Source organism: Staurois parvus, unplaced genomic scaffold, assembly GCF_062004578.1.
Source record: "Staurois parvus isolate SC_StPar_1 unplaced genomic scaffold, SC_StPar_1.0 ptg002246l, whole genome shotgun sequence".
In the NCBI taxonomy this organism is placed as follows: Eukaryota; Metazoa; Chordata; class Amphibia; order Anura; family Ranidae; genus Staurois; species Staurois parvus.
The window spans coordinates 1-24,498 of NW_028320042.1; the positions used below are offsets into that span (position 1 = coordinate 1).

Below are 24,498 nucleotides of genomic sequence, written 5' to 3' on the forward strand. Positions count from 1 at the left end.
ATCGGTCTCCGTGATTTCTGTGAATTGGGCCGGCACTGAGACAATGGACCCCCCGGGCGGCGGAGTGACGTCACCTGGAAGGAGCCGAGGGCGAGCTCGAAGGACAGCCGGATCTCCACGGTGCCGCTGCTCACATCCTCCGGGAAGAAGGCGAAGATGATGTAATGAACGCCGAATAGCGGGATGAGGAGGAGCGTCGACCTGGCCAGACGCCTGCCGGGAAGAGGTATAAAGTGAGACACAGAGATTGCAGAGCTGGGGGGAGGGGGGGTGGACTACACGGGGATCCGCGACAACCAGCCAGGTGTCATCAGTGGCCGGGCATGGAGAAACTGGCTGCTACGGGTAACAGCTGTTCCCAGAGATCCAGTCTGCGAATCAGAGGGAAGGGAACCCGCCGGGTGATCTCTCTGCTCTCCGGGATACAACTGGAAGGTGAAGGAAATCTCAAAAAGTGCCGGGAAATGCCCCACAGCCGTGTCCCAATTGGATGATTTCACCTCTCTGAGGGGGGGGGGGGGTTGTCTTCACTTTCAGTTCAAATAGATGAGAAATCCACCCAAAGGGGCAACAAACACCCTCCAGAGGACGATTCCCCCCCCAACATGGACGAACCTTCGCTGAGAAATACACCCAAAAGAGGACCTGTCACCGGCCCTGGGGTACAGCCGAGTACATCGCCCCCCCCCCAATATTATCAGTGGACTCTCCCAGTACTGAGTGCCGAGAACACCCCCCCCCCTCATACTATCAGTGGGCTCTCCCAGCACCCGAGTGCCGAGTACATCCCCCCCCATATTATCAGTGGGCTCTCCCAGCACCGAGTGCCGAGTACACCCCCCCATATTAGTGGGCTCTCCCAGCACTGAGTGCTGAGTACACCCCCCCATATTATCAGTGGGCTCTCCCAGCACTGAGTGCCGAGTACACCCCCCCATATTATCAGTGGGCTCTCCCAGCACTGAGTGCTGAGTACACCCCCCCATATTATCAGTGGGCTCTCCCAGCACTGAGTGCTGAGTACACCCCCCCATATTATCAGTGGGCTCTCCCAGCACTGAGTGCCGAGTACATCCCCCCCCATATTATCAGTGGGCTCTCCCAGCACTGAGTGCCGAGTACATCCCCCCCCATATTATCAGTGGGCTCTCCCAGCACTGAGTGCCGAGTACATCCCCCCCCATATTATCAGTGGGCTCTCCCAGTACTGCCGAGTACACCCCCCCATATTATCAGTGGGCTCTCCCAGCACTGAGTGCCGAGTACATCCCCCCCATATTATCAGTGGGCTCTCCCAGCACTGAGTGCCGAGTACATCCCCCCCCCATAGTATCAGTGGGCTCTCCCAGCACTGAGTGCCGAGTACATCCCCCCCCATATTATCAGTGGGCTCTCCCAGCACTGAGGGCCGAGTACACCCCCCCATATTATCAGTGGGCTCTCCCAGCACTGAGGGCCGAGTACACCCCCCCATATTATCAGTGGGCTTTCCAAGCACTGAGGGCCGAGTACACCCCCCCATATTATCAGTGGGCTCTCCCAGCCACTGAGGGCCGAGTACACCCCCCCATATTATCAGTCGGCTCTCCCAGCACTGAGGGCCGAGTACACCCCCCCATATTATCAGTGGACTCTCCCAGTACTAAGTGCCGAGTACATCCCCCCCAATATTATCAGTGGGCTCTCCCTCACTTGTATTGGTTGAAGTCGCCCCCCCCCCATATTATCAGTGGGCTCTCCCTCACTTGTATTGGTTGAAGTCGTTCCCCCCCATATTATCAGTGGGCTCTCCCTCACTTGTATTGGTTGAAGTCGTTCCCCCCCATATTATCAGTGGGCTCTCCCAGCACTGAGGGCCGAGTACACCCCCCCATATTATCAGTGGGCTCTCCCAGCACTGAGGGCCGAGTACACCCCCCCATATTATCAGTGGCTTTCCAAGCACTGAGGGCCGAGTACACCCCCCCATATTATCAGTGGGCTCTCCCAGCACTGAGGGCCGAGTACACCCCCCCATATTATCAGTCGGCTCTCCCAGCACTGAGGGCCGAGTACACCCCCCCATATTATCAGTGGACTCTCCCAGTACTAAGTGCCGAGTACATCCCCCCCCCATATTATCAGTGGACTCTCCCAGTACAGAGTGCTGAGTACACCCCCCCCCCCATATTATCAGTGGGCTCTCCCAGCACTGAGTGCCGAGTACATCCCCCCCCAATATTATCAGTGGGCTCTCCCTCACTTGTATTGGTTGAAGTCGCCCCCCCCCATATTATCAGTGGGCTCTCCCTCACTTGTATTGGTTGAAGTCGTTCCCCCCCCATATTATCAGTGGGCTCTCCCTCACTTGTATTGGTTGAAGTCGTTCCCCCCCATATTATCAGTGGGCTCTCCCTCACTTGTATTGGTTGAAGTCGCTCCCCCCCATATTATCAGTGGGCTCTCCCTCACTTGTATTGGTTGAAGTCGTTCCCCCCCCCCCCATATTATCAGTGGGCTCTCCGTCACTTGTATTGGTTGAAGTAGTTCCCCCCCCATATTATCAGTGGACTCTCCCTCACTTGTATTGGTTGAAGTAGTTCCCCCCATATTATCAGTGGGCTCTCCTCACTTGTATTGGTTGAAGTCGTTCCCCCCATATTATCAGTGGGCTCTCCCTCACTTGTATTGGTTGAAGTCCCTCCCCCCCCCCCATATTATCAGTGGGCTCTCCCTCACTTGTATTGGTTGAAGTCGTTCCCCCCCATATTATCAGTGGGCTCTCCCTCACTTGTATTGGTTGAAGTCGCTCCCCCCCATATTATCAGTGGGCTCTCCCTCACTTGTATTGGTTGAAGTCGCTCCCCCCATATTATCAGTGGGCTCTCCCTCACTTGTATTGGTTGAAGTCGCTCCCCCCCCATATTATCAGTGGGCTCTCCCTCACTTGTATTGGTTGAAGTCGTTCCCCCCCATATTATCAGTGGGCTCTCCCTCACTTGTATTGGTTGAAGTCGTTCCCCCCCATATTATCAGTGGGCTCTCCCTCACTTGTATTGGTTGAAGTCGTTCCCCCCCATATTATCAGTGGGCTCTCCCTCACTTGTATTGGTTGAAGTCGCTCCCCCCCCATATTATCAGTGGGCTCTCCCTCACTTGTATTGGTTGAAGTCGTTCCCCCCCCATATTATCAGTGGGCTCTCCCTCACTTGTATTGGTTGAAGTCGCTCCCCCCCATATTATCAGTGGGCTCTCCCTCACTTGTATTGGTTGAAGTCGCTCCCCCCATATTATCAGTGGGCTCTCCCTCACTTGTATTGGTTGAAGTCGCTCCCCCCCCATATTATCAGTGGGCTCTCCCTCACTTGTATTGGTTGAAGTCGTTCCCCCCCATATTATCAGTGGGCTCTCCCTCACTTGTATTGGTTGAAGTCGTTCCCCCCCATATTATCAGTGGGCTCTCCCTCACTTGTATTGGTTGAAGTCGTTCCCCCCCATATTATCAGTGGGCTCTCCCTCACCTTGTATTGGTTGAAGTCGGTTCCCCCCCCATATTATCAGTGGGCTCTCCCTCACTTGTATTGGTTGAAGTCGTTCCCCACCCATATTATCAGTGGGCTCTCCCTCACTTGTATTGGTTTGAAGTCGCTCCCCCCCATATTATCAGTGGGCTCTCCCTCACTTGTATTGGTTGAAGTCGTTCCCCCCCATATTATCAGTGGGCTCTCCCTCACTTGTATTGGTTGAAGTCGCTCCCCCCCATATTATCAGTGGGCTCTCCCTCACTTGTATTGGTTGAAGTCGCTCCCCCCCCATATTATCAGTGGGCTCTCCTCACTTGTATTGGTTGAAGTCGTTCCCCCCCATATTATCAGTGGGCTCTCCCTCACTTGTATTGGTTGAGTAGTTCCCCCCCATATATCAGTGGGTCTCCCTCACTTGTTATGGTTGAAGTCGTTCCCCCCCATATATCAGTGGGCTCTCCCTCACTTGTATTTGGTTGAAGTCGTTCCCCCCCATATTATCAGTGGGCTCTCCCTCACTTGTATTGGTTGAAGTCGTTCCCCCCCCATATTATCAGTGGGCTCTCCCTCACTTGTATTGGTTGAAGTCGTTCCCCCCCCATATTATCAGTGGGCTCTCCCTCACTTGTATTGGTTGAAGTCGCTCCCCCCCATATTATCAGTGGGCTCTCCCTCACTTGTATTGGTTGAAGTCGCTCCCCCCATATTATCAGTGGGCTCTCCCTCACTTGTATTGGTTGAAGTCGTTCCCCCCCATATTATCAGTGGGCTCTCCCTCACTTGTATTGGTTGAAGTCGTTCCCCCCCATATTATCAGTGGGCTCTCCCTCACTTGATATTGGTTGAAGTCGTTCCCCCATATTATCAGTGGGCTCTCCCTCACTTGTATTGGTTGAAGTCGCTCCCCCCCCCCATATTATCAGTGGGCTCTCCCTCACTTGTATTGGTTGAAGTCGCTCCCCCCCCCCATATTATTAGTGGGCTCTCCCTCACTTGTATTGGTTGAAGTCGCTCCCCCCCATATTATCAGTGGGCTCTCCCTCACTTGTATTGGTTTGAAGTCGCTCCCCCCCCCCATATTATCAGTGGGCTCTCCCTCACTTGTATTGGTTGAAGTCGCTCCCTCCCCCCCCATATTATCAGTGGGCTCTCCTCACTTGTATTGGTTGAAGTCGTTCCCCCCCCATATTATCAGTGGGCTCTCCCTCACTTGTCTTGGTTGAAGTCGCTCCCCCCCATATTATCAGTGGGCTCTCCCTCACTTGTATTGGTTGAAGTCGTTCCCCCCCATATTATCAGTGGGCTCTCCCTCACTTGTATTGGTTGAAGTCGCTCCCCCCCATATTATCAGTGGGCTCTCCCTCACTTGTATTGGTTGAAGTCGCTCCCCCCCATATTATCAGTGGCTCTCCCTCACTTGTATTGGTTGAAGTCGTTCCCCCCCATATTATCAGTGGGCTCTCCCTCACTTGTATTGGTTGAAGTAGTTCCCCCCCATATTATCAGTGGGCTCTCCCTCACTTGTATTGGTTGAAGTTCGTTCCCCCCCATATTATCAGTGGGCTCTCCCTCACTTGTATTGGTTGAAGTCGTTCCCCCCCATATTATCAGTGGGCTCTCCCTCACTTGTATTGGTTGAAGTCGTTCCCCCCCATATTATCAGTGGGCTCTCCCTCACTTGTATTGGTTGAAGTCGTTCCCCCCCCATATTGTCAGTGGGCTCTCCCTCACTTGTATTGGGTTGAAGTCGCTCCCCCCATATTATCAGTGGGCTCTCCCTCACTTGTATTGGTTGAAGTCGCTCCCCCCATATTATCAGTGGGCTCTCCCTCACTTGTATTGGTTGAAGTCGTTCCCCCCCATATTATCAGTGGGCTCTCCCTCACTTGTATTGGTTGAAGTCGTTCCCCCCCATATTATCAGTGGGCTCTCCCTCACTTGTATTGGTTGAAGTCGTTCCCCCCCATATTATCAGTGGGCTCTCCCTCACTTGTATTGGTTGAAGTCGCTCCCCCCCCCCCATATTATCAGTGGGCTCTCCCTCACTTGTATTGGTTGAAGTCGCTCCCCCCCCCCATATTATTAGTGGGCTCTCCCTCACTTGTATTGGGTTGAAGTCGCTCCCCCCCATATTATCAGTGGGCTCTCCCTCACTTGTATTGGTTGAAGTCGCTCCCCCCCCCCATATTATCAGTGGGCTCTCCCTCACTTGTATTGGTTTGAAGTCGCTCCCCCCCCCCCATATTATCAGTGGGCTCTCCCTCACTTGTATTGGTTGAAGTCGCTCCCCCCCCCCCCATATTATCAGTGGGCTCTCCCTCACTTGTATTGGTTGAAGTCGCTCCCCCCATATTATCAGTGGGCTCTCCCTCACTTGTATTGGTTGAAGTCGTTCCCCCCCCATATTATCAGTGGGCTCTCCCTCACTTGTATTGGTTGAAGTCGCTCCCCCCCCCATATTATCAGTGGGCTCTCCCTCACTTGTATTGGTTGAAGTCGCTCCCCCCCATATTATCAGTGGGCTCTCCTCACTTGTATTGGTTGAAGTCGCTCCCCCCCCCCCATATTATCAGTGGGCTCTCCCTCACTTGTATTGGTTGAAGTCGCTTCCCCCCCCCCCCATATTATCAGTGGGCTCTCCCTCACTTGTATTGGTTGAAGTCGCTCCCCCCCATATTATCAGTGGGCTCTCCCTCACTGTATTGGTTGAAGTCGTTCCCCCCCCATATTATCAGTGGGCTCTCCCTCACTTGTATTGGTTGAAGTCGCTCCCCCCCCCATATTATCAGTGGGCTCTCCTCACTTGTATTGGTTGAAGTCGCTCCCCCCCATATTATCAGTGGGCTCTCCCTCACTTGTATTGGTTGAAGTCGTTCCCCCCATATTATCAGTGGGGCTCTCCCTCACTTGTATTGGTTGAAGTCGCTCCCCCCCCATATTATCAGTGGGCCTCTCCCTCACTTGTATTGGTTGAAGTCGCTCCCCCCCATATTATCAGTGGGCTCTCCCTCACTTGTATTGGTTGAAGTCGTTCCCCCCCATATTATCAGTGGGCTCTCCCTCACTTGTATTGGTTGAAGTCGTTCCCCCCATATTATCAGTGGGCTCTCCCTCACTTGTATTGGTTGAAGTCGTTCCCCCCCATATTATCAGTGGGCTCTCCCTCACTTGTATTGGTTGAAAGTCGTTCCCCCCCACTATTATCAGTGGGCTCTCCCTCACTTGTATTGGTTGAAGTCGTTCCCCCCCCCATATTATCAGTGGGCTCTCCCTCACTTGTATTGGTTGAAGTCGCTCCCCCCCCCATATATCAGTGGGCTCTCCCTCACTTGTATTGGTTGAAGTCGTTCCCCCCCATATTATCAGTGGGCTCTCCCTCACTTGTATTGGTTGAAGTCGTTCCCCCCATATTATCAGTGGGCTCTCCCTCACTTGTATTGGTTGAAGTCGTTCCCCCCCATATTATCAGTGGGCTCTCCCTCACTTGTATTGGTTGAAGTCGCTCCCCCCCATATTATCAGTGGGCTCTCCCTCACTTGTATTGGTTGAAGTCGTTCCCCCCCCATATTATCAGTGGGCTCTCCCTCACTTGTATTGGTTGAAGTCGCTCCCCCCCCCATATTATCAGTGGGCTCTCCCTCACTTGTATTGGTTGAAGTCGCTCCCCCCCATATTATCAGTGGGCTCTCCCTCACTTGTATTGGTTGAAGTCGCTCCCCCCCCCCCATATTATCAGTGGGCTCTCCCTCACTTGTATTGGTTGAAGTCGCTTCCCCCCCCCCCATATTATCAGTGGGCTCTCCCTCACTTGTATTGGTTGAAGTCGCTCCCCCCCATATTATCAGTGGGCTCTCCCTCACTTGTATTGGTTGAAGTCGTTCCCCCCCCATATTATCAGTGGGCTCTCCCTCACTTGTATTGGTTGAAGTCGCTCCCCCCCCCATATTATCAGTGGGCTCTCCCTCACTTGTATTGGTTGAAGTCGCTCCCCCCCATATTATCAGTGGGCTCTCCCTCACTTGTATTGGTTGAAGTCGTTCCCCCCCATATTATCAGTGGGCTCTCCCTCACTTGTATTGGTTGAAGTCGCTCCCCCCCATATTATCAGTGGGCTCTCCCTCACTTGTATTGGTTGAAGTCGCTCCCCCCCCATATTATCAGTGGGCTCTCCCTCACTTGTATTGGTTGAAGTCGTTCCCCCCCATATTATCAGTGGGCTCTCCCTCACTTGTATTGGTTGAAGTCGTTCCCCCCCATATTATCAGTGGACTCTCCTCACTTGTATTGGTTGAAGTCGTTCCCCCCCATATTATCAGTGGGCTCTCCCTCACTTGTATTGGTTGAAGTCGTTCCCCCCCATATTATCAGTGGGCTCTCCCTCACTTGTATTGGTTGAAGTCGTTCCCCCCCCCATATTATCAGTGGGCTCTCCCTCACTTGTATTGGTTGAAGTCGTTCCCCCAGACGTCCGACGTTCTCAGCTTCTTCATCAGAATTCGGATGATTCTCACAAACAGGATGAAGTTTATCTGTAGAGCAGAGGGAGGGGCCAAATTACTCCTCAACCAATCATTGCTACAAATAATCGTGATGTCATTATAGAGTGATGTCATTGTGATGTCACTACTCAGAATTCCCAGCAGATGCGGTCTTCGGTGTTCTTTTGATCAATAGTAATGACCCGCAGCCAATCAGTGCAGCTTCCAGTCACATGATCACAGAGACAACCTTGTGTGCCTGCCAGGGGTTAACCATTTCCAGCACGCTGACAGAGGGGAGAGCAGAGATCCGCTCTCCCCGGACCCCTCATTCGCTATATCCGCTCTCCCCGGACCCCGCATTCACCATATCCGCTCTCCTTGGACCCCGCATTCACTATATCCGCTCTCCCCGGACCCCGCATTCACTATATCCGCTCTCCCCGGACCCCGCATTCACTATATCCGCTCTCCCCGGACCCAGCATTCACTGTATCCGCTCTCCCCGAACCCCGCATTCACTGTATCCGCTCTCCCCGGACCCCGCATTCACTATATCCGCTCTCCCCGGACCCCGCATTCACTATATCCTCTCTCCCCGGACCCCGCATTCACTGTATCCGCTCTCCCCGGACCCCGCATTCACTATATCCGCTCTCCCCGGACCCCGCATTCACTATATCCGCTCTCCCCGGACCCAGCATTCACTGTATCCGCTCTCCCCGAACCCCGCATTCACTGTATCCGCTCTCCCCGGACCCCGCATTCACTATATCCGCTCTCCCCGGACCCCGCATTCACTATATCCTCTCTCCCCGGACCCCGCATTCACTGTATCCGCTCTCCCCGGACCCCGCATTCACTGTATCCGCTCTCCCCGGACCCTGCATTCACTATATCCTCTCTCCCCGGACCCCGCATTCACTATATCCTCTCTCCCCGGACCCCGCATTCACTATATCCTCTCTCCCCGGACCCCGCATTCACTGTATCCGCTCTCCCCGGACCCCGCATTCACTATATCCGCTCTCCCCGGACCCCGCATTCACTATATCCGCTCTCCCCGGACCCCGCATTCACTATATCCGCTCTCCCCGGACCCCGCATTCACTATATCCGCTCTCCCCGGGGGCTCCGCCCTGTGTTGGAGGAACTCCGGACCAGAGCTGGAAATGGGTGTCAATGCAGTAGACTGACCTATAAATGGCGGATTCTCTGGTAATGATGGGCCGTGAACTGAAAGAAGAGGACCTGTCATGTATGTGTGACACGGGAGGGGATTGGTGGAAGTTCTCCTTTTTGGGGACGTCATCATGTCCGCAGAACATACAACAGATATAGTACCAGACTCCGCCCCCCCACTCACAAAGATGGCGAGGATGACCGGCCCGCGGATGATCCACCAGATACTGGCGTCAGAATTGATGTTCCAGCACCTGCAGGAGAAGCAGAAATCGCTGTCACAGCCGCCGTCGCTCCTCGCGGGATACAAGCGCTGCGTCACGCGCCATTTACAAACATTCACACAAACTTCCAGAATCTTCCTAGAAAAATCGATCTAAACCCAAAATGTCCGATATTGCCGATCCTCAGCTATGGCGGCTGCTTTCCTTTTCCTCTGACAGGTTAAGAACATTTTCAGTAAGTACAGAAGTTTCCTGTTGATCCTGCCAGAAATCCAGGACCCTGAGTCTCAGACAAGGTTCTCAGTTCCCCAGCATCCCTGTGCTATGGAGAGAAGAAGAGGGGGAGGTGTTCTGTAGTCCTCTCCCAGGGTGACAACGCTGCTCCTCCAGTGATACAGTGCAGTGAGCGTTGTCACCCTGGGACAGGAACTGTGTTACTGGCAGGATCACCGCGGGAAATCCTGAACACAATACTCTGTAGAGGAGATCCCCCCGATTCTCACACTTCCTGTTGGGTCTTCAGGACAGGAAATGAAGGGAAATCTCCCCAAAAGGACGCCAATGACAACGAGAACCCAAAAGGGGTAATAATATCAGTATATCCATGGGGCCCCACCTATGACTCGGGTCACATGCATCTCTTCCTAAGGGGCCCCGGGGCCCCTGAAGACAGTCTGGGGTTAGGGAAGAATATTTTGGTTTTCTGATTATTGAACAATTTGGGGAGAGATTTGGGGTGACCACCAGAGACGTCATCCAGTATCTGATCTGTGTGACTCAGGATGGCTGTATGTTGGGGAACACCCCCTTCCCTCCCCTATACCCCACCGTATCCCCCCTCCCCTGTACCCCCCTTCCCTCCCCTGTATACCCCCCCCCCCGTATCCCCCCCTTTCCTCCCATGTACCCCACCCCTCCCCCGTATACCCCCCCCCGTATACCCCTCCCCCACTGCATGAACTAACAGGCGCTCACCCGGTATTCTCGTACAGATGGCGGCACACAGACCAGGCGATGATGAAGACCAGAGGAGAGCCTGGAGGACGGAGAGACGAGCGATCAGAGGAGAGCCGGCAACCAGACCCCTACAGAGCTTCACCAAGATGTGTCTTCATACTAGCATGGCGGGACCGAGGGGCCGAGACCCCCAATACCCCACACCAGGACAGAGGTACCCAACCCCCAATACCCCACACCAGGGCAGAGGTACCGAGACCCCCAATACCCCACACCAGGGCAGAGGTACCGAGACCCCCAATACCCCACACCAGGACCGAGGTACTGAGACCCCCAATACCCCACACCAGGGCAGAGGTAGCCAACCCCCAATACCCCACACCAGGACAGAGGTACCCAACCCCCAATACCCCACACCAGGGCAGAGGTACCGAGACCCCCAATACCCCACACCAGGGCAGAGGTACCGAGACCCCCAATACCCCACACCAGGGCAGAGGTACCCAACCCCCAATACTCCACACCAGGGCAGAGGTACAGAGACCCCCAATACCCCACACCAGGACAGAGGCACCGAGACCCCCAATACCCTACACCAGGGCAGAGGTACCGAGACCCCCAATACCCCACACCAGGGCAGAGGTACCGAGACCCCCAATACCCCACACCAGGACAGAGGTACCCAACCCCCAATACCCCACACCAGGGCAGAGGTACCGAGACCCCCAATACCCCACACCAGGGCAGAGGTACCGCAACCCCCAATACCCCACACCAGGGCAGAGGTACCCAACCCCCAACACCCCACACCAGGGCAGAGGTACCCAACCCCCAACACCCCACACCAGGGCAGAGGTACAGAAACCCCCAATACCCCACACCAGGGCAGAGGTACAGAAACCCCCAATACCCCACACCAGGGCAGAGGTACAGAAACCCCCAATACCCCACACCAGGGCAGAGGTACAGAAACCCCCAATACCCCACACCAGGGCAGAGGTACAGAGACCCCCAATACCCCACACCAGGGCAGAGGTACCCAACCCCCAACACCCCACACCAGGACCGAGGTACAGACACCCCCAATACCCCACACCAGGGCAGAAATACTGAGACCCCCAATACCCCACACCAGGGCAGAGGTAAAGAGACCCCCAATACCCCACACCAGGGCAGAGGTACAGAGACCCCCAATACCCCACACCAGGGCAGAGGTACAGAGACCCCCAATACCCCACACCAGGGCAGAGGTACAGAGACCCCCAATACCCCACACCAGGACAGAGGTACAGAGACCCCCAATACCCCACACCAGGACAGAGGTTCCCAACCCCCAATACCCCACACCAGGACCAAGGTACCGAGACCCCCAATACCCCACACCAGGGCAGAGGTACCGAGACCCCCAATACCCCACACCAGGGCAGAGGTACCGAGACCCCCAATACCCCACACCAGGGCAGAGGTACCGAGACCCCCAATACCCCACACCAGGACCAAGGTACCGAGACCCCCAATACCCCACACCAGGACCAGGTACCGAGACCCCCAATACCCCACACCAGGACAGAGGTACCGAGACCCCCAATACCCCACACCAGGGCAGAGGTACCCAACCCCCAACACCCCACACCAGGGCAGAGGTACAGACACCCCCAATACCCCACACCAGGGCAGAAGTACTGAGACCCCCAATACCCCACACCAGGGCAGAGGTACAGAGACCCCCAATACCCCACACCAGGACAGAGGTACTGAGACCCCCAATACCCCACACCAGGACAATTGAATTGTCTTCAATTCTCTGCCCCCCCCCACCAGCTTCTTACCCCAGCCGAGGGCAATATACCAGCAGAAGTACTTCCACTCGGAGAAGAAGGAGACCACCAGAAGTGTGTGCAGGTAGAGCCCCTCCACAAGCAGCCAGCTGTAATTGGCCATAATGCAATACTGGAAGAAGACCATGACGTACTTACAGTCCTTCTGCAGACAGGAGAGAGCAGGAGAGGTATATATTATATATACAGCAATGGCCACCCAGAGATACACATTATATACAGAGGTACCCACCCCCTAATACCCCACATCACTGGAGGACAGAGGTACCCACCCCCTAATACCCCACATCACTGCAGGACAGGGGTACCCACCCCCTAATACCCCAAATCACTGCAGGACAGGGGTACCCACCCCCTAATACCCCACATCACTGGAGGACAGGGGTACCCATCCCCTAATACCCCACATCACTGCAGGACAGGGGTACCCATCCCCTAATACCCCAAATCACTGCAGGACAGGGGTACCCACCCCCTAATACCCCACATCACTGGAGGACAGGGGTACCCATCCCCTAATACCCCACATCACTGCAGGACAGAGGTACCCATCCCCTAATACCCCACATCACTGCAGGACAGAAGTACCCACCCCCTAATACCCCACATCACTGCAGGACAGAAGTACCCACCCCCTAATACCCCACATCACTACAGGACAGAGGTACCCATCCCCTAATACCCCACATCACTGCAGGACAGAAGTACCCACCCCCTAATACCCCACATCACTGCAGGACAGAAGTACCCATCCCCTAATACCCCACATCACTGCAGGACAGGGGTACCCACCCCCTAATACCCCACATCACTGGAGGACAGGAGTACCCACCCCCTAATACCCCACATCACTGGAGGACAGAGGTACCCATCCCCTAATACCCCACATCACTGCAGGACAGGGGTACCCATCCCCTAATACCCCACATCACTGCAAAACAGGGGTACCCACCCTCTAATACCCCACATCACTGCAAAACAGGGGTACCCACCCCCTAATACCCCACATCACTGCAGGACAGAGGTACCCATCCCCTAATACCCCACATCACTGCAGGACAGGGGTACCCATCCCCTAATACCCCACATCACTGCAGGACAGAGGTACCCACCCCCTAATACCCCACATCACTGCAGGACAGAGGTACCCATCCCCTAATACCCCACATCACTGCAGGACAGAGGTACCCACCCCCTAATACCCCACATCACTGCAGGACAGAAGTAACCATCCCCTAATACCCCACATCACTGGAGGACAGAGGTACCCATCCCCCAATACCCCACATCACTGGAGGACAGAGGTACCCATCCCCCAATACCCCACATCACTGGAGGACAGAGGTACCCATCCCCTAATACCCCACATCACTGCAGGACAGGGGTACCCATCCCCTAATACCCCACATCACTGCAGGACAGAGGTACCCATCCCCTAATACCCCACATCACTGCAGGACAGGGGTACCCATCCCCTAATACCCCACATCACTGCAGGACAGAAGTAACCATCCCCTAATACCCCACATCACTGGAGGACAGAGGTACCCATCCCCCAATACCCCACATCACTGGAGGACAGAGGTACCCATCCCCTAATACCCCACATCACTGCAGGACAGGGGTACCCATCCCCTAATACCCCACATCACTGCAGGACAGGGGTACCCATCCCCTAATACCCCACATCACTGCAGGACAGAGGTACCCATCCCCTAATACCCCACATCACTGCAGGACAGAAGTACCCATCCCCTAATACCCCACATCACTGCAGGACAGAGGTACCCATCCCCTAATACCCCACATCACTGCAGGACAGGGGTACCCATCCCCTAATACCCCACATCACTGCAGGACAGAGGTACCCATCCCCTAATACCCCACATCACTGCAGGACAGAGGTACCCACCCCCTAATACCCCACATCACTGCAGGACAGAGGTACCCATCCCCTAATACCCCACATCACTGCAGGACAGAAGTACCCATCCCCTAATACCCCACATCACTGCAGGACAGAGGTACCCATCCCCTAATACCCCACATCACTGCAGGACAGAAGTAACCATCCCCTAATACCCCACATCACTGGAGGACAGAGGTACCCATCCCCCAATACCCCACATCACTGGAGGACAGAGGTACCCATCCCCTAATACCCCACATCACTGCAGGACAGGGGTACCCATCCCCTAATACCCCACATCACTGCAGGACAGAGGTACCCATCCCCTAATACCCCACATCACTGCAGGACAGAGGTACCAATCCTCTATGCAAAGGTTCACAATCTGAAACTAGAAAATGATGCACATTGATGTAGGTTGCTTGTGACCACAGACATTGATGTAGGTTGCTTGTGACCACAGACATTGATGTAGGTTGCTTGTGACCACAGACATTGATGTAGGTTGCTTGTGACCACAGACATTGATGTAGGTTGCTTGTGACCACAGACATTGATGTAGGTTGCTTGTGACCACAGACATTGATGTAGGTTGCTTGTGACCACAGACACTGATGTAGGTTGCTTGTGACCACAGACATGGATGTAGGTTGCTTGTGACCACAGACATTGATGTAGGTTGCTTGTGACCACAGACATTGATGTAGGTTGCTTGTGACCACAGACATTGATGTAGGTTGCTTGTGACCACAGACATTGATGTAGGTTGCTTGTGACCACAGACACTGATGTAGGTTGCTTGTGACCACAGACATTGATTTGGGTTGCTTGTGACCACAGACATTGATTTGGGTTGTTTATGGTCACAGAATGCAATCTAAGTGGCTTGTTGCTACACACATTAGGATGGATTTTGGATCTGGGTCTCTGTGATTAGATTGCTTGTACCTCCAGGAACTGGTCTCGCTAGACATCATTCTCGGTTGCTGTTGACTGCAAACATTAATCAGGGTTGTGCAAGGTCCTAGGCATTAGTCTAGGTTGCTTGTGGCCATAGATATCAATCCAGGTCACCTGTGGCCATAGGCCCTGGTCTAGATTGCTCGTGACTCTCAGGATAGGTCTTGCTTCGCATTGATCTATGTTGCTTGTGGCCATAGACATTCATCTAATTCATCTGTGACTATAGGCCTTGGTCTTGGTTGCTCGTGACTCAAGATAAGTCTAGCTAGACCTTGATCTAGGTTGACTGTTGCCATAGACATTGATCTAGGTCATCTGTCACTATAGGCCTTGGTCTAGGTCACTCATGACCCTTGGGATAGGTCTCCGTAGACCTTGATCTGGGTTGATTGTGGATGGAAAGCTGTTCTCTTACCAGGTAGACACTGCAGTGGTTGATGTCATCTACAGAGAAGAGTACGGCATCCCTGATGAAGACGGACATGGCTCTCAGCACGAAGGAGATGAAGAGGTGCATGTGGATGTAATTTCGGGTACAGCGCAGTCTCCTGCCCTCCGAGAGAGAAAAGCACATAGATGTCATGTCTGGTGGGGTGACGTTCAGCATTGTTATAATGTGTGGCGTGATGAGTTGTGTTGTGTTGGGTGGTGTCAGTGGTTGGTGTGATGGATTGTGTTGGGTGGTGTCAGTAGTTGGTGTGATGGGTTGTGTTGGGTGGTGTCAGTAGTTGGTGTGATGGGTTGTGTTGGGTGGTGTCAGTAGTTGGTGTGATGGGTTGTGTTGGGTGGTGTCAGTGGTTGGTGTGATGGGTTGTGCTGGGTTGGGTGGTGTGATGGGTTGTGTTGGGTGGAGTCAGTAGTTGGTGTGAAGGGTTGTGTTGGGTGGTGTCAGTAGTTGGTGTGATGGGTTGTGTTGGGTGGTGTCAGTAGTTGGTGTGATGGGTTGTGTTGGGTGGTGTCAGTAGTTGGTGTGATGGGTTGTGTTGGGTGGTGTCACTAGTTGGTGTGATGGGTTGTGTTGGGTGGTGTCAGTAGTTGGTGTGATGGGTTGTGTTGGGTGGTGTCAGTAGTTGGTGTGATGGGTTGTGTTGGGTGGTGTCAGTGGTTGGTGTGATGGGTTGTGCTGGGTTGGGTGGTGTGATGGGTTGTGTTGGGTGGTGTCAGTAGTTGGTGTGATGGGTTGTGTTGGGTGGTGTCAGTGGTTGGTGTGATGGGTTGTGTTGGGTGGTGTCAGTAGTTGGTGTGATGGGTTGTGTTGGGTGGTGTCAGTAGTTGGTGTGATGGGTTGTGTTGGGTGGTGTCAGTAGTTGGTGTGATGGGTTGTGTTGGGTGGTGTCAGTAGTTGGTGTGATGGGTTGTGTTGGGTGGTGTCAGTAGTTGGTGTGATGGGTTGTGTTGGGTGGTGTCAGTGGTTGGTGTGATGGGTTGTGTTGGGTGGTGTCAGTGGTTGGTGTGATGAGTTGTGTTGGGTGGTGTCAGTAGTTGGTGTGATGGGTTGTGTTGGGTGGTGTCAGTAGTTGGTGTGATGGGTTGTGTTGGGTGGTGTCAGTGGTTGGTGTGATGGGTTGTGTTGGGTGGTGTCAGTGGTTGGTGTGATGGGTTGTGTTGGGTGGTGTCAGTGGTTGGTGTGATGGGTTGTGTTGGGTGGTGTCAGTGGTTGGTGTGATGGGTTGTGTTGGGTGGTGTCAGTGGTTGGTGTGATGGGTTGTGTTGGGTGGTGTCAGTGGTTGGTGTGATGGGTTGTGTTGGGTGGTGTCAGTAGTTGGTGTGATGGGTTGTGTTGGGTGGTGTCAGTAGTTGGTGTGATGGGTTGTGTTGGGTGGTGTCAGTAGTTGGTGTGATGGGTTGTGTTGGGTGGTGTCAGTGGTTGGTGTGATGGGTTGTGTTGCATTGGACGGTGTCAATGGTTGGTGTGATTTGGTGTGTTGGGTTGGGTGGTGTCATTAGTTGGTGTGATGGGTTGTGTTGGCTGGTGTCAGTAGTTGGTGTGATGGGTTGTGTTGGGTGGTGTCAGTAGTTGGTGTGATGGGTTGTGTTGGGTGGCGTCAGTGGTTGGTGTGATGGGTTGTGTTGCATTGGACGGTGTCAATGGTTGGTGTGATTTGGTGTGTTGGGTTGGGTGGTGTCAGTAGTTGGTGTGATGGGTTGTGTTGGGTGGTAAAGTCCACACATATGCTATTCCTGTCACTGCGTCCTGACTAATCCGTTACGATAGTGAGTGCCCAGTCCACAATATCCCAGTGGGTTGAGTGCTGAGAGGATCATAAAGATCTCTGTGGTAAATTCAAAAAGGTGGTGATATCCAAACTAATAAAAGACTGCGCACTCACCAGATGCGCAATCAATATGCGCATGTAAGAGATAACCCCTCCTAAGGTTTAAATCCAGGAATCCCTCTGGAGTGTGGTCTGGTCTGTTCCCATGCTCTGCTCACTCAGTTATCAAGCATGGCTCTGTCCTCCTTAGACGTGACTCTGTGGGTGGTAGGAAGCTCACAAGGAGCCCCAGAAAGAAAGGAGGCCCAATAGCGTGATACTGCTTGATAATAATAATAATTCCATCCAGCAAGCATGAGAGTGAAAAACAGTTACTGACCAGATAATCCAAGATGGCCACCGGGACCCACGTGGTGCCGTCACTGCACTGTAGCTCCTCCCTGACGCGTTTCATGCAACTGCACGTATTCATAGAGGGTATGCTTACCTTATGATTATCTGGTCAGTAACTGTTTTTCACTCTCATGCTTGCTGGATGGAATTATTATTATCAAGCAGTATCACGCTATTGGGCCTCCTTTCTTTCTGGGGCTCCTTGTGAGTTTCCTACCACCCACAGAGTCACGTCTAAGGAGGACAGAGCCATGCTTGATAACTGAGTGAGCAGAGCACGGGAACAGACCAGACCACACTCCAGAGGGATTCCTGGATTTAAACCTTAAGAGGGGTTATCTCTTACATGCGCATTGATTGCGCATCTGGTGAGTGCGCAGTCTTTTATCAGTTTGGATATCACCACCTTTCTGAATTTACCACAGAGATCTTTATGATCCTCTCAGCACTCAACCCACTGGGATATTGTGGACTGGGCACTCACTATCGTTACCGATTAGTCACGACGCAGTGACAGGAATAGCATGTGTGTGGACTTTACCTTTTGCACTTTGTGTTTTGCACCATAGTTATGTACAGTTTACACAACGCACACCGAGACACTTTTTTTTAAAGCAATTTAAGTATTTTATTCTTTATTTACGTTTTATGCATTATTTATGATCCCCCAGCGCTGCACCCCCTGCTTATATATGTGTTGTGTCAATGGTTGGTGTGATGAGTTGTGCTGGGTTGGGTGATGTGATGGGTTGTGTTGGGTGGTGTCAGTGGTTGGTGTGATGGGTTGTGTTGGGTGGTGTCAGTGGTTGGTGTGATGGATTGTGTTGGGTGGTGTCAGTGGTTGGTGTGATGGGTTGTGTTGGGTGGTGTCAGTGGTTGGTGTGATGGGTTGTGTTGGGTGGTGTCAGTGGTTGGTGTGATGGGTTGTGTTGGGTGGTGTCAGTGGTTGGTGTGATGGGTTGTGTTGCATTGGACTGTGTCAATGGTTGGTGTGATGAGTTGGGTGGTGTCAATGATTGGGTTGATGGATTGTGTTGAATTGGGTGGTGTCAATGGTTGGTGTGATTTGGTGTGTTGGATTGGGTGGTGTCAATAGTTGGTGTAATGGATTGTGTTGAATTGGGTGGTGTCAATGGTTGGTGTGATGGATTGTGTTGAATTGGGTGGTGTCAATGGTTGGTGTGTTGGATTGGGTGGTGTCAATGGTTGGTGTGATGAGTTGGGTGGTGTCAATGGTTGGTGTGATGGATTGTGTTGAATTGGGTGGTGTCAACAGTTGGTATGATTTGGTGTGTTGGATTGGGTGGTGTCAATGGTTGGTGTGATGGATTGTGTTGAATTGGGTGGTGTCAACGGTTGGTGTGATTTGGTGTGTTGGATTGGGTGGTGTCAATGGTTGGTGTGTTGAATTGGGTGGTGTCAATGGTTGGTGTGATGGGTTGTGTTGGATTGGGTGGTGTCAATGGTTGGTGTTATGAGGTGGGTGGTGTCAATGGTTGGTGTGATGAGGTGGGTGGTGTCAATGGTTGGTGTGATGGATTGTGTTGGGTGGTGTCAGTGGTTGGTGTGATGGGTTGTGTTGGGTGGTGTCAGTGGTTGGTGTGATGGGTTGTGTTGGGTGGTGTCAGTGGTTGGTGTGATGGGTTGTGTTGGGTGGTGTCAGTGGTTGGTGTGATGGGTTGTGTTGAATTGGGTGGTGTCAATGGTTGGTGTGATGGGTTGTGTTGGATTGGGTGGTGTCAATGGTTGGTGTGATGAGGTGGGTGGTGTCAATGGTTGGTGTGATGGATTGTGTTGGGTGGTGTCAGTGGTTGGTGTGATGGGTTGTGTTGGGTGGTGTCAGTGGTTGGTGTGATGGGTTGTGTTGGGTGGTGTCAGTGGTTGGTGTGATGGGTTGTGTTGAATTGGGTGGTGTCAATGGTTGGTGTGATGAGTTGGGTGGTGTCAATGGTTGGTGTTATGGGTTGTGTTGGATTGGGTGGTGTCAATGGTTGGTGTGATGAGGTGGGTGGTGTCAATGGTTGGTGTGATGGATTGTGTTGGGTGGTGTCAGTGGTTGGTGTGATGGGTTGTGTTGGGTGGTGTCAGTGGTTGGTGTGATGGGTTGTGTTGGGTGGTGTCAGTGGTTGGTGTGATGGGTTGTGTTGAATTGGGTGGTGTCAATGGTTGGTGTGATGAGTTGGGTGGTGTCAATGGTTGGTGTGATGAGGTGGGTGGTGTCAATGGTTGGTGTGATGGATTGTGTTGGGTGGTGTCAGTGGTTGGTGTGATGGGTTGTGTTGGGTGGTGTCAGTGGTTGGTGTGATGGGTTGTGTTGGGTGGTGTCAGTGGTTGGTGTGATGGGTTGTGTTGAATTGGGTGGTGTCAATGGTTGGTGTGATGAGTTGGGTGGTGTCAATGGTTGGGTTGATGGATTGTGTTGAGTTCGGTGGTGTCATCCAATCTCATTCTCTGTTGTGTGATGTTGAATGTATAATCTTGTGTCAGAGGTCTCTCCACTCACCGAAATGATAGCAGAATGATCAGAGCCATCACCAGTGAAGCCAGAGACATGCCGTATCCCACCGTGTACAGGGTCTTCAGGTGCATATAATACTCCTGCTATAAAACACAGGCCAAGGTCAGAGGTCACCTTCTCACAATCCCTTCTGTACATATAATCATGATAGGCCTTACCACGTCCTCGGACTCCGTGTCATTGACGTTGTACTCGCAGGCCACGTCCATCGGTGGAAAAGTCAGTGACCACCCTTTCTCCGTACAGTTTCGGTTCACAGATCCTACAGGAATAGACAAGTCATGTGTGAGGTGTCTACAGAACCATTCATGAGACACTGAACTCTGGAACCAACCTAAGGGGTGACGTCTATACGGGATCTTCTGTCCTTCACCATATACTGAAGACAATTTCAGCAGATGGACCCATGTCTCTAGACTCTACGGTGGAAAATTCCAAGTGGTGGCCAACTGACCCCTCCTATTACTTTACCACTTCTCTCAGCTGGCAAGCATAAAACACTCCTGGCTGTAGGCAAGTATGTGTCCTCTGCAGAGCTACATCCACCACCACTGCTGGGACCAGCTTGATGGCTTCCGTCCATGAGAGACTGAGCAATAAGTCTGAGCTGAGAATTCCATCTTATGGTGGGTCATGTTGGAGGTGTGATGTCCTGGGGAGAGTGTAAAGAAAAAGCTGAGGAGGCCAGGAGCAGAGCATGTTCTACCTTATGGAGGGTCATGTTGGAGGTGTGATATCCCGGTGGTGGGTATACAGTATATGGTCAGAGAGGAGGCCAGGAGCAGAGCATGTTCTACCTTATGGAGGGTCATGTTGGAGGTGTGATGTCCCGGTGGTGGGTATACAGTATATGGTCAGAGAGGAGGCCAGGAGCTGAGTATGTTCTACCTTATGTTGGGTCATGTTGGAGGTGTGATATCCCGGTGGTGGTTATACAGTATATGGTCAGAGAGGAGGCCAGGAGCAGAGTATGTTCTACCTTATGGAGGGTCATGTTGGAGGTGTGATGTCCCGGTGGTGGGTATACAGTATATGGTCAGAGAGGAGGCCAGGAGCTGAGTATGTTCTACCTTATGTTGGGTCATGTTGGAGGTGTGATATCCTGGTGGTGGGTATACAGCATATGGTCAGAGAGGAGGCCAGGAGCAGAGCATGTTCTACCTTATGGAGGGTCATGTTGGAGGTGGGATGTCCCGGTGGTGGGTATACACTATATGGTCAGAGAGGAGGCCAGGAGCAGAGCATCTTCCACCTCCCGGAGGATATGATATGTGGTCTCACCTTGGACGCCGGTTATGATCTGTAGGATCTCTGGGCAGGGGATGGTGGCGGTGTGTCCGTGGGGGGTCGGTGGCCAGCAGCTGATATTGTCCCACATTCCAGCACATCCTGAAACACAATGACAAGCCGTATGGATCAATCCCCTCCGATCCTTCCTACGTCATGGCCTCTGCCTCGACACGCTCACAGTGGGTATTGATCATCGATTTCACATTGTTCTGATGGAACTTTGTAACAGAGACTGCGTATGAATAACCAGACTGACCCCCCCGGACTCTGACCCCACCCTCCCCCATCACCGGCATGAATTGTACAGCCCAGCCGCTGGAGCACCACTGTATGGACTGCAGGCTGAGCGCTCCGCGTACCTGCCCTCCCCGTACCCGCCCTCCCCGTACCCGCCCTCCCCGTACCCGCGCTCCCCGTACCCGCCCTCCCTGTACCTGCGCTCCCTGTACCTGCCCTCCCTGTACCTGCCCTCCCTGTACCTGCCCTCCCTGTACCTGCCCTCCCTGTACCTGCCCTCCGTGTACCTGCCCTCCGTGTACCTGCCCTCCGTGTACCTGCGCTCCCTGTACCTGCGCTCCCTGTACCTGCGCTCCCTGTACCTGCGCTCCCTGTACCTGCCCTCCCTGTACCTGCGCTCCCTGTACCTGCGCTCCCTGTACCTGCCCTCCGTGTATCCGGAACAAGCTGAGATGATGACGTCACTCACCCTCCTCCGGCCGCCAGCCCCCCGCAGACAGGCTGTGGTTTGCCAGGGACTCCTCACACGTCTCCTGAGCTCTCCGCATCACCCCCAGCAGGTCACAGAGCAGGTGAGCGCCCCCTACCTGCAGGGAGAAGACACAAATCCACTCAGATCACTATATATACACATGAAGGTGTGGGGGGGACAACCCTAAAGAGGCGGAGATCTAGCTGAACAACATGGGCGGAGTCAGGGATCAACGGGCGCAGTGTCGCCTCCTCTCATTTGATTTGAACCTCTAATGGCCGCACTATCGTGTCGCAGTCGTGAGCATCGCACCGCAATCAGGGGATTAAATCAGGTGATGAGAAGGCAACATATCGCCCCTCACCACCTGTTACACTCGGATCGCTTTTCAGAGGAGCAGCACTGGTGAATGAGGCCTTAGTTGCATTCGGCAGCAGCACCCTTAAAGTTTTCTCACAGGTAAAGTTAGGGGGTGGTAAAACCCTGTGGTTGAGTTGCGTTTTTACCACCCCCAACACCCTTAAGCTGCTGAGGCAGCTGCCAAAGGTGTACACGTGCTGCAGCAATTAAACCCCCCTGCAGCTTTTGGTGGGGGCTACTGCCTGCTAATCCCAACCCATTCAAGTAAACGGGGGTCAGTCTGCACCCACCGACCATGACAGGGCGTACAACCCACCCACCGACCATGACGGGGCGTACAACCCACCCACCCACCATGACGGGGCGTACAACCCACCCACCCACCATGACGGGGCGTACAACCCACCCACCCACCATGACGGGGCGTACAACCCACCCACCATGACAGGGCGTACAACCCACCCACCATGACGGGGCGTACAACCCACCCACCGACCATGACGGGGCGTACAACCCACCCACCGACCATGACGGGGCGTACAACCCACCCACCGACCATGACGGGGAGTACAACCCACCCACCGACCATGACGGGGCGTACAACCCACCCACCGACCATGACGGGGCGTACAACCCACCCACCGACCATGACGGGGCGTACAACCCACCCACCGACCATGACGGGGCGTACAACCCACCCACCGACCATGACGGGGCGTACAACCCACCCACCGACCATGACGGGGCGTACAACCCACCCACCGACCATGACGGGGCGTACAACCCACCCACCGACCATGCCGGGGCGTACAACCCACCCACCGACCATGACGGGGCGTGCAACCCACCCACCGACCATGACGGGGCGTACAATCCACCCACCGACCATGACGGGGCGTGCAACCCACCCACCGACCATGACGGGGCGCTGACCCCCGCACTAATGGCCTATATACACTTTTAGAATATCAGACAAATGATCGTTCGTTTTTTTCTGTCAAAAATTAAGAGATTACTAAAGTTACGGAAATTCTTTAATGACGAAATACAAACTTCAGGGGGCAGGGGGTTGGGCTTTGGGGGCGGAGTCGGGGCTTCGGGGGCAGAGTCGGGGCTTCGGGGGCAGAGTCGGGGCTTCGGGGGCAGAGTCGGGGCTTCGGGGGCGGAGTCGGGGCTTCGGGGGCAGAGTCGGGGCTTCGGGGGCAGAGTCGGGGCTTCGGGGGCAGAGTCGGGGCTTCGGGGGCAGAGTCGGGGCTTCGGGGGCAGAGTCGGGGCTTCGGGGGCAGAGTCGGGGCTTCGGGGGCAGAGTCGGGGCTTCGGGGGCAGAGTCGGGGCTTCGGGGGCAGAGTCGGGGCTTCGGGGGCAGAGTCGGGGCTTCGGGGGCAGAGTCGGGGCCTCGGGGGCAGAGTCGGGGCCTCGGGGGGCGGAGTTGGGTTACTGAGGGAAGGCGGTAGAAGGTGAAGTTGCGTTCACTTTACAGTTGCAAGAAAAAGTATGTGAACCCCTTGGGATTATGTGGAGTTTTGCATGAATTGGGCAGAAAATGTGCTCTGAATGTCATCTAAGTCACAACAATAGAAGAACACAGTCTGCTGAACATAATACTACACAAACATTAGATGTTGCCATGGTTTAATTGCACATAACATGTAAACATTCACAGTGCAGGGAGGAAAAAGTATGTGAGGCCCTAGCTTAATGACTTCTCCCAGAGCTGATTGGAGCCAGGAGTGAGCCAACCTTGACTCCAATCAGTGTGATGATATTGGATGTGTTGCTGACACCTGTTTTGGGTTTACTGGTTTCAAGAAGCACTCTCTGATGTGAATCATGCCTCGCAGAAAAGAGCTCTCAGAAGACCTACGATCAAAAATTGTTGACTTGCATGAAGCTGGAAAGGGTTACAGAAGTATCTCCTTGAGCCTTGATGTTCATGTGTCCACGGTGAGACAGACGGT

At 53.6% G+C, this 24,498-nt stretch overlaps 1 protein-coding gene across 1 annotated transcript in view; it reads right to left on the reverse strand.

Annotated features, from left to right (window-relative positions):
* Nucleotides 1–74: 74 nt before the first annotated feature.
* LOC149431465 (secretin receptor-like) overlaps nt 75–24,498 on the reverse strand; it is a gene marked incomplete at its 3' end in the record, with an annotated part of 38,761 nt that continues 14,337 nt past the window's right edge. Inside the window, exons 2-11 of the mRNA XM_089665580.1 lie at nt 22,178–22,295; nt 21,463–21,570; nt 20,340–20,443; nt 20,167–20,264; nt 15,470–15,602; nt 12,174–12,327; nt 10,363–10,423; nt 9,348–9,417; nt 7,941–8,032; nt 75–213 (exon numbers count right to left, since the gene is read on the reverse strand). Coding sequence (XP_089521706.1) covers nt 75–213; nt 7,941–8,032; nt 9,348–9,417; nt 10,363–10,423; nt 12,174–12,327; nt 15,470–15,602; nt 20,167–20,264; nt 20,340–20,443; nt 21,463–21,570; nt 22,178–22,295 — 1,077 coding nt within the window. The remainder of the gene's footprint in view (nt 214–7,940; nt 8,033–9,347; nt 9,418–10,362; nt 10,424–12,173; nt 12,328–15,469; nt 15,603–20,166; nt 20,265–20,339; nt 20,444–21,462; nt 21,571–22,177; nt 22,296–24,498) is intronic.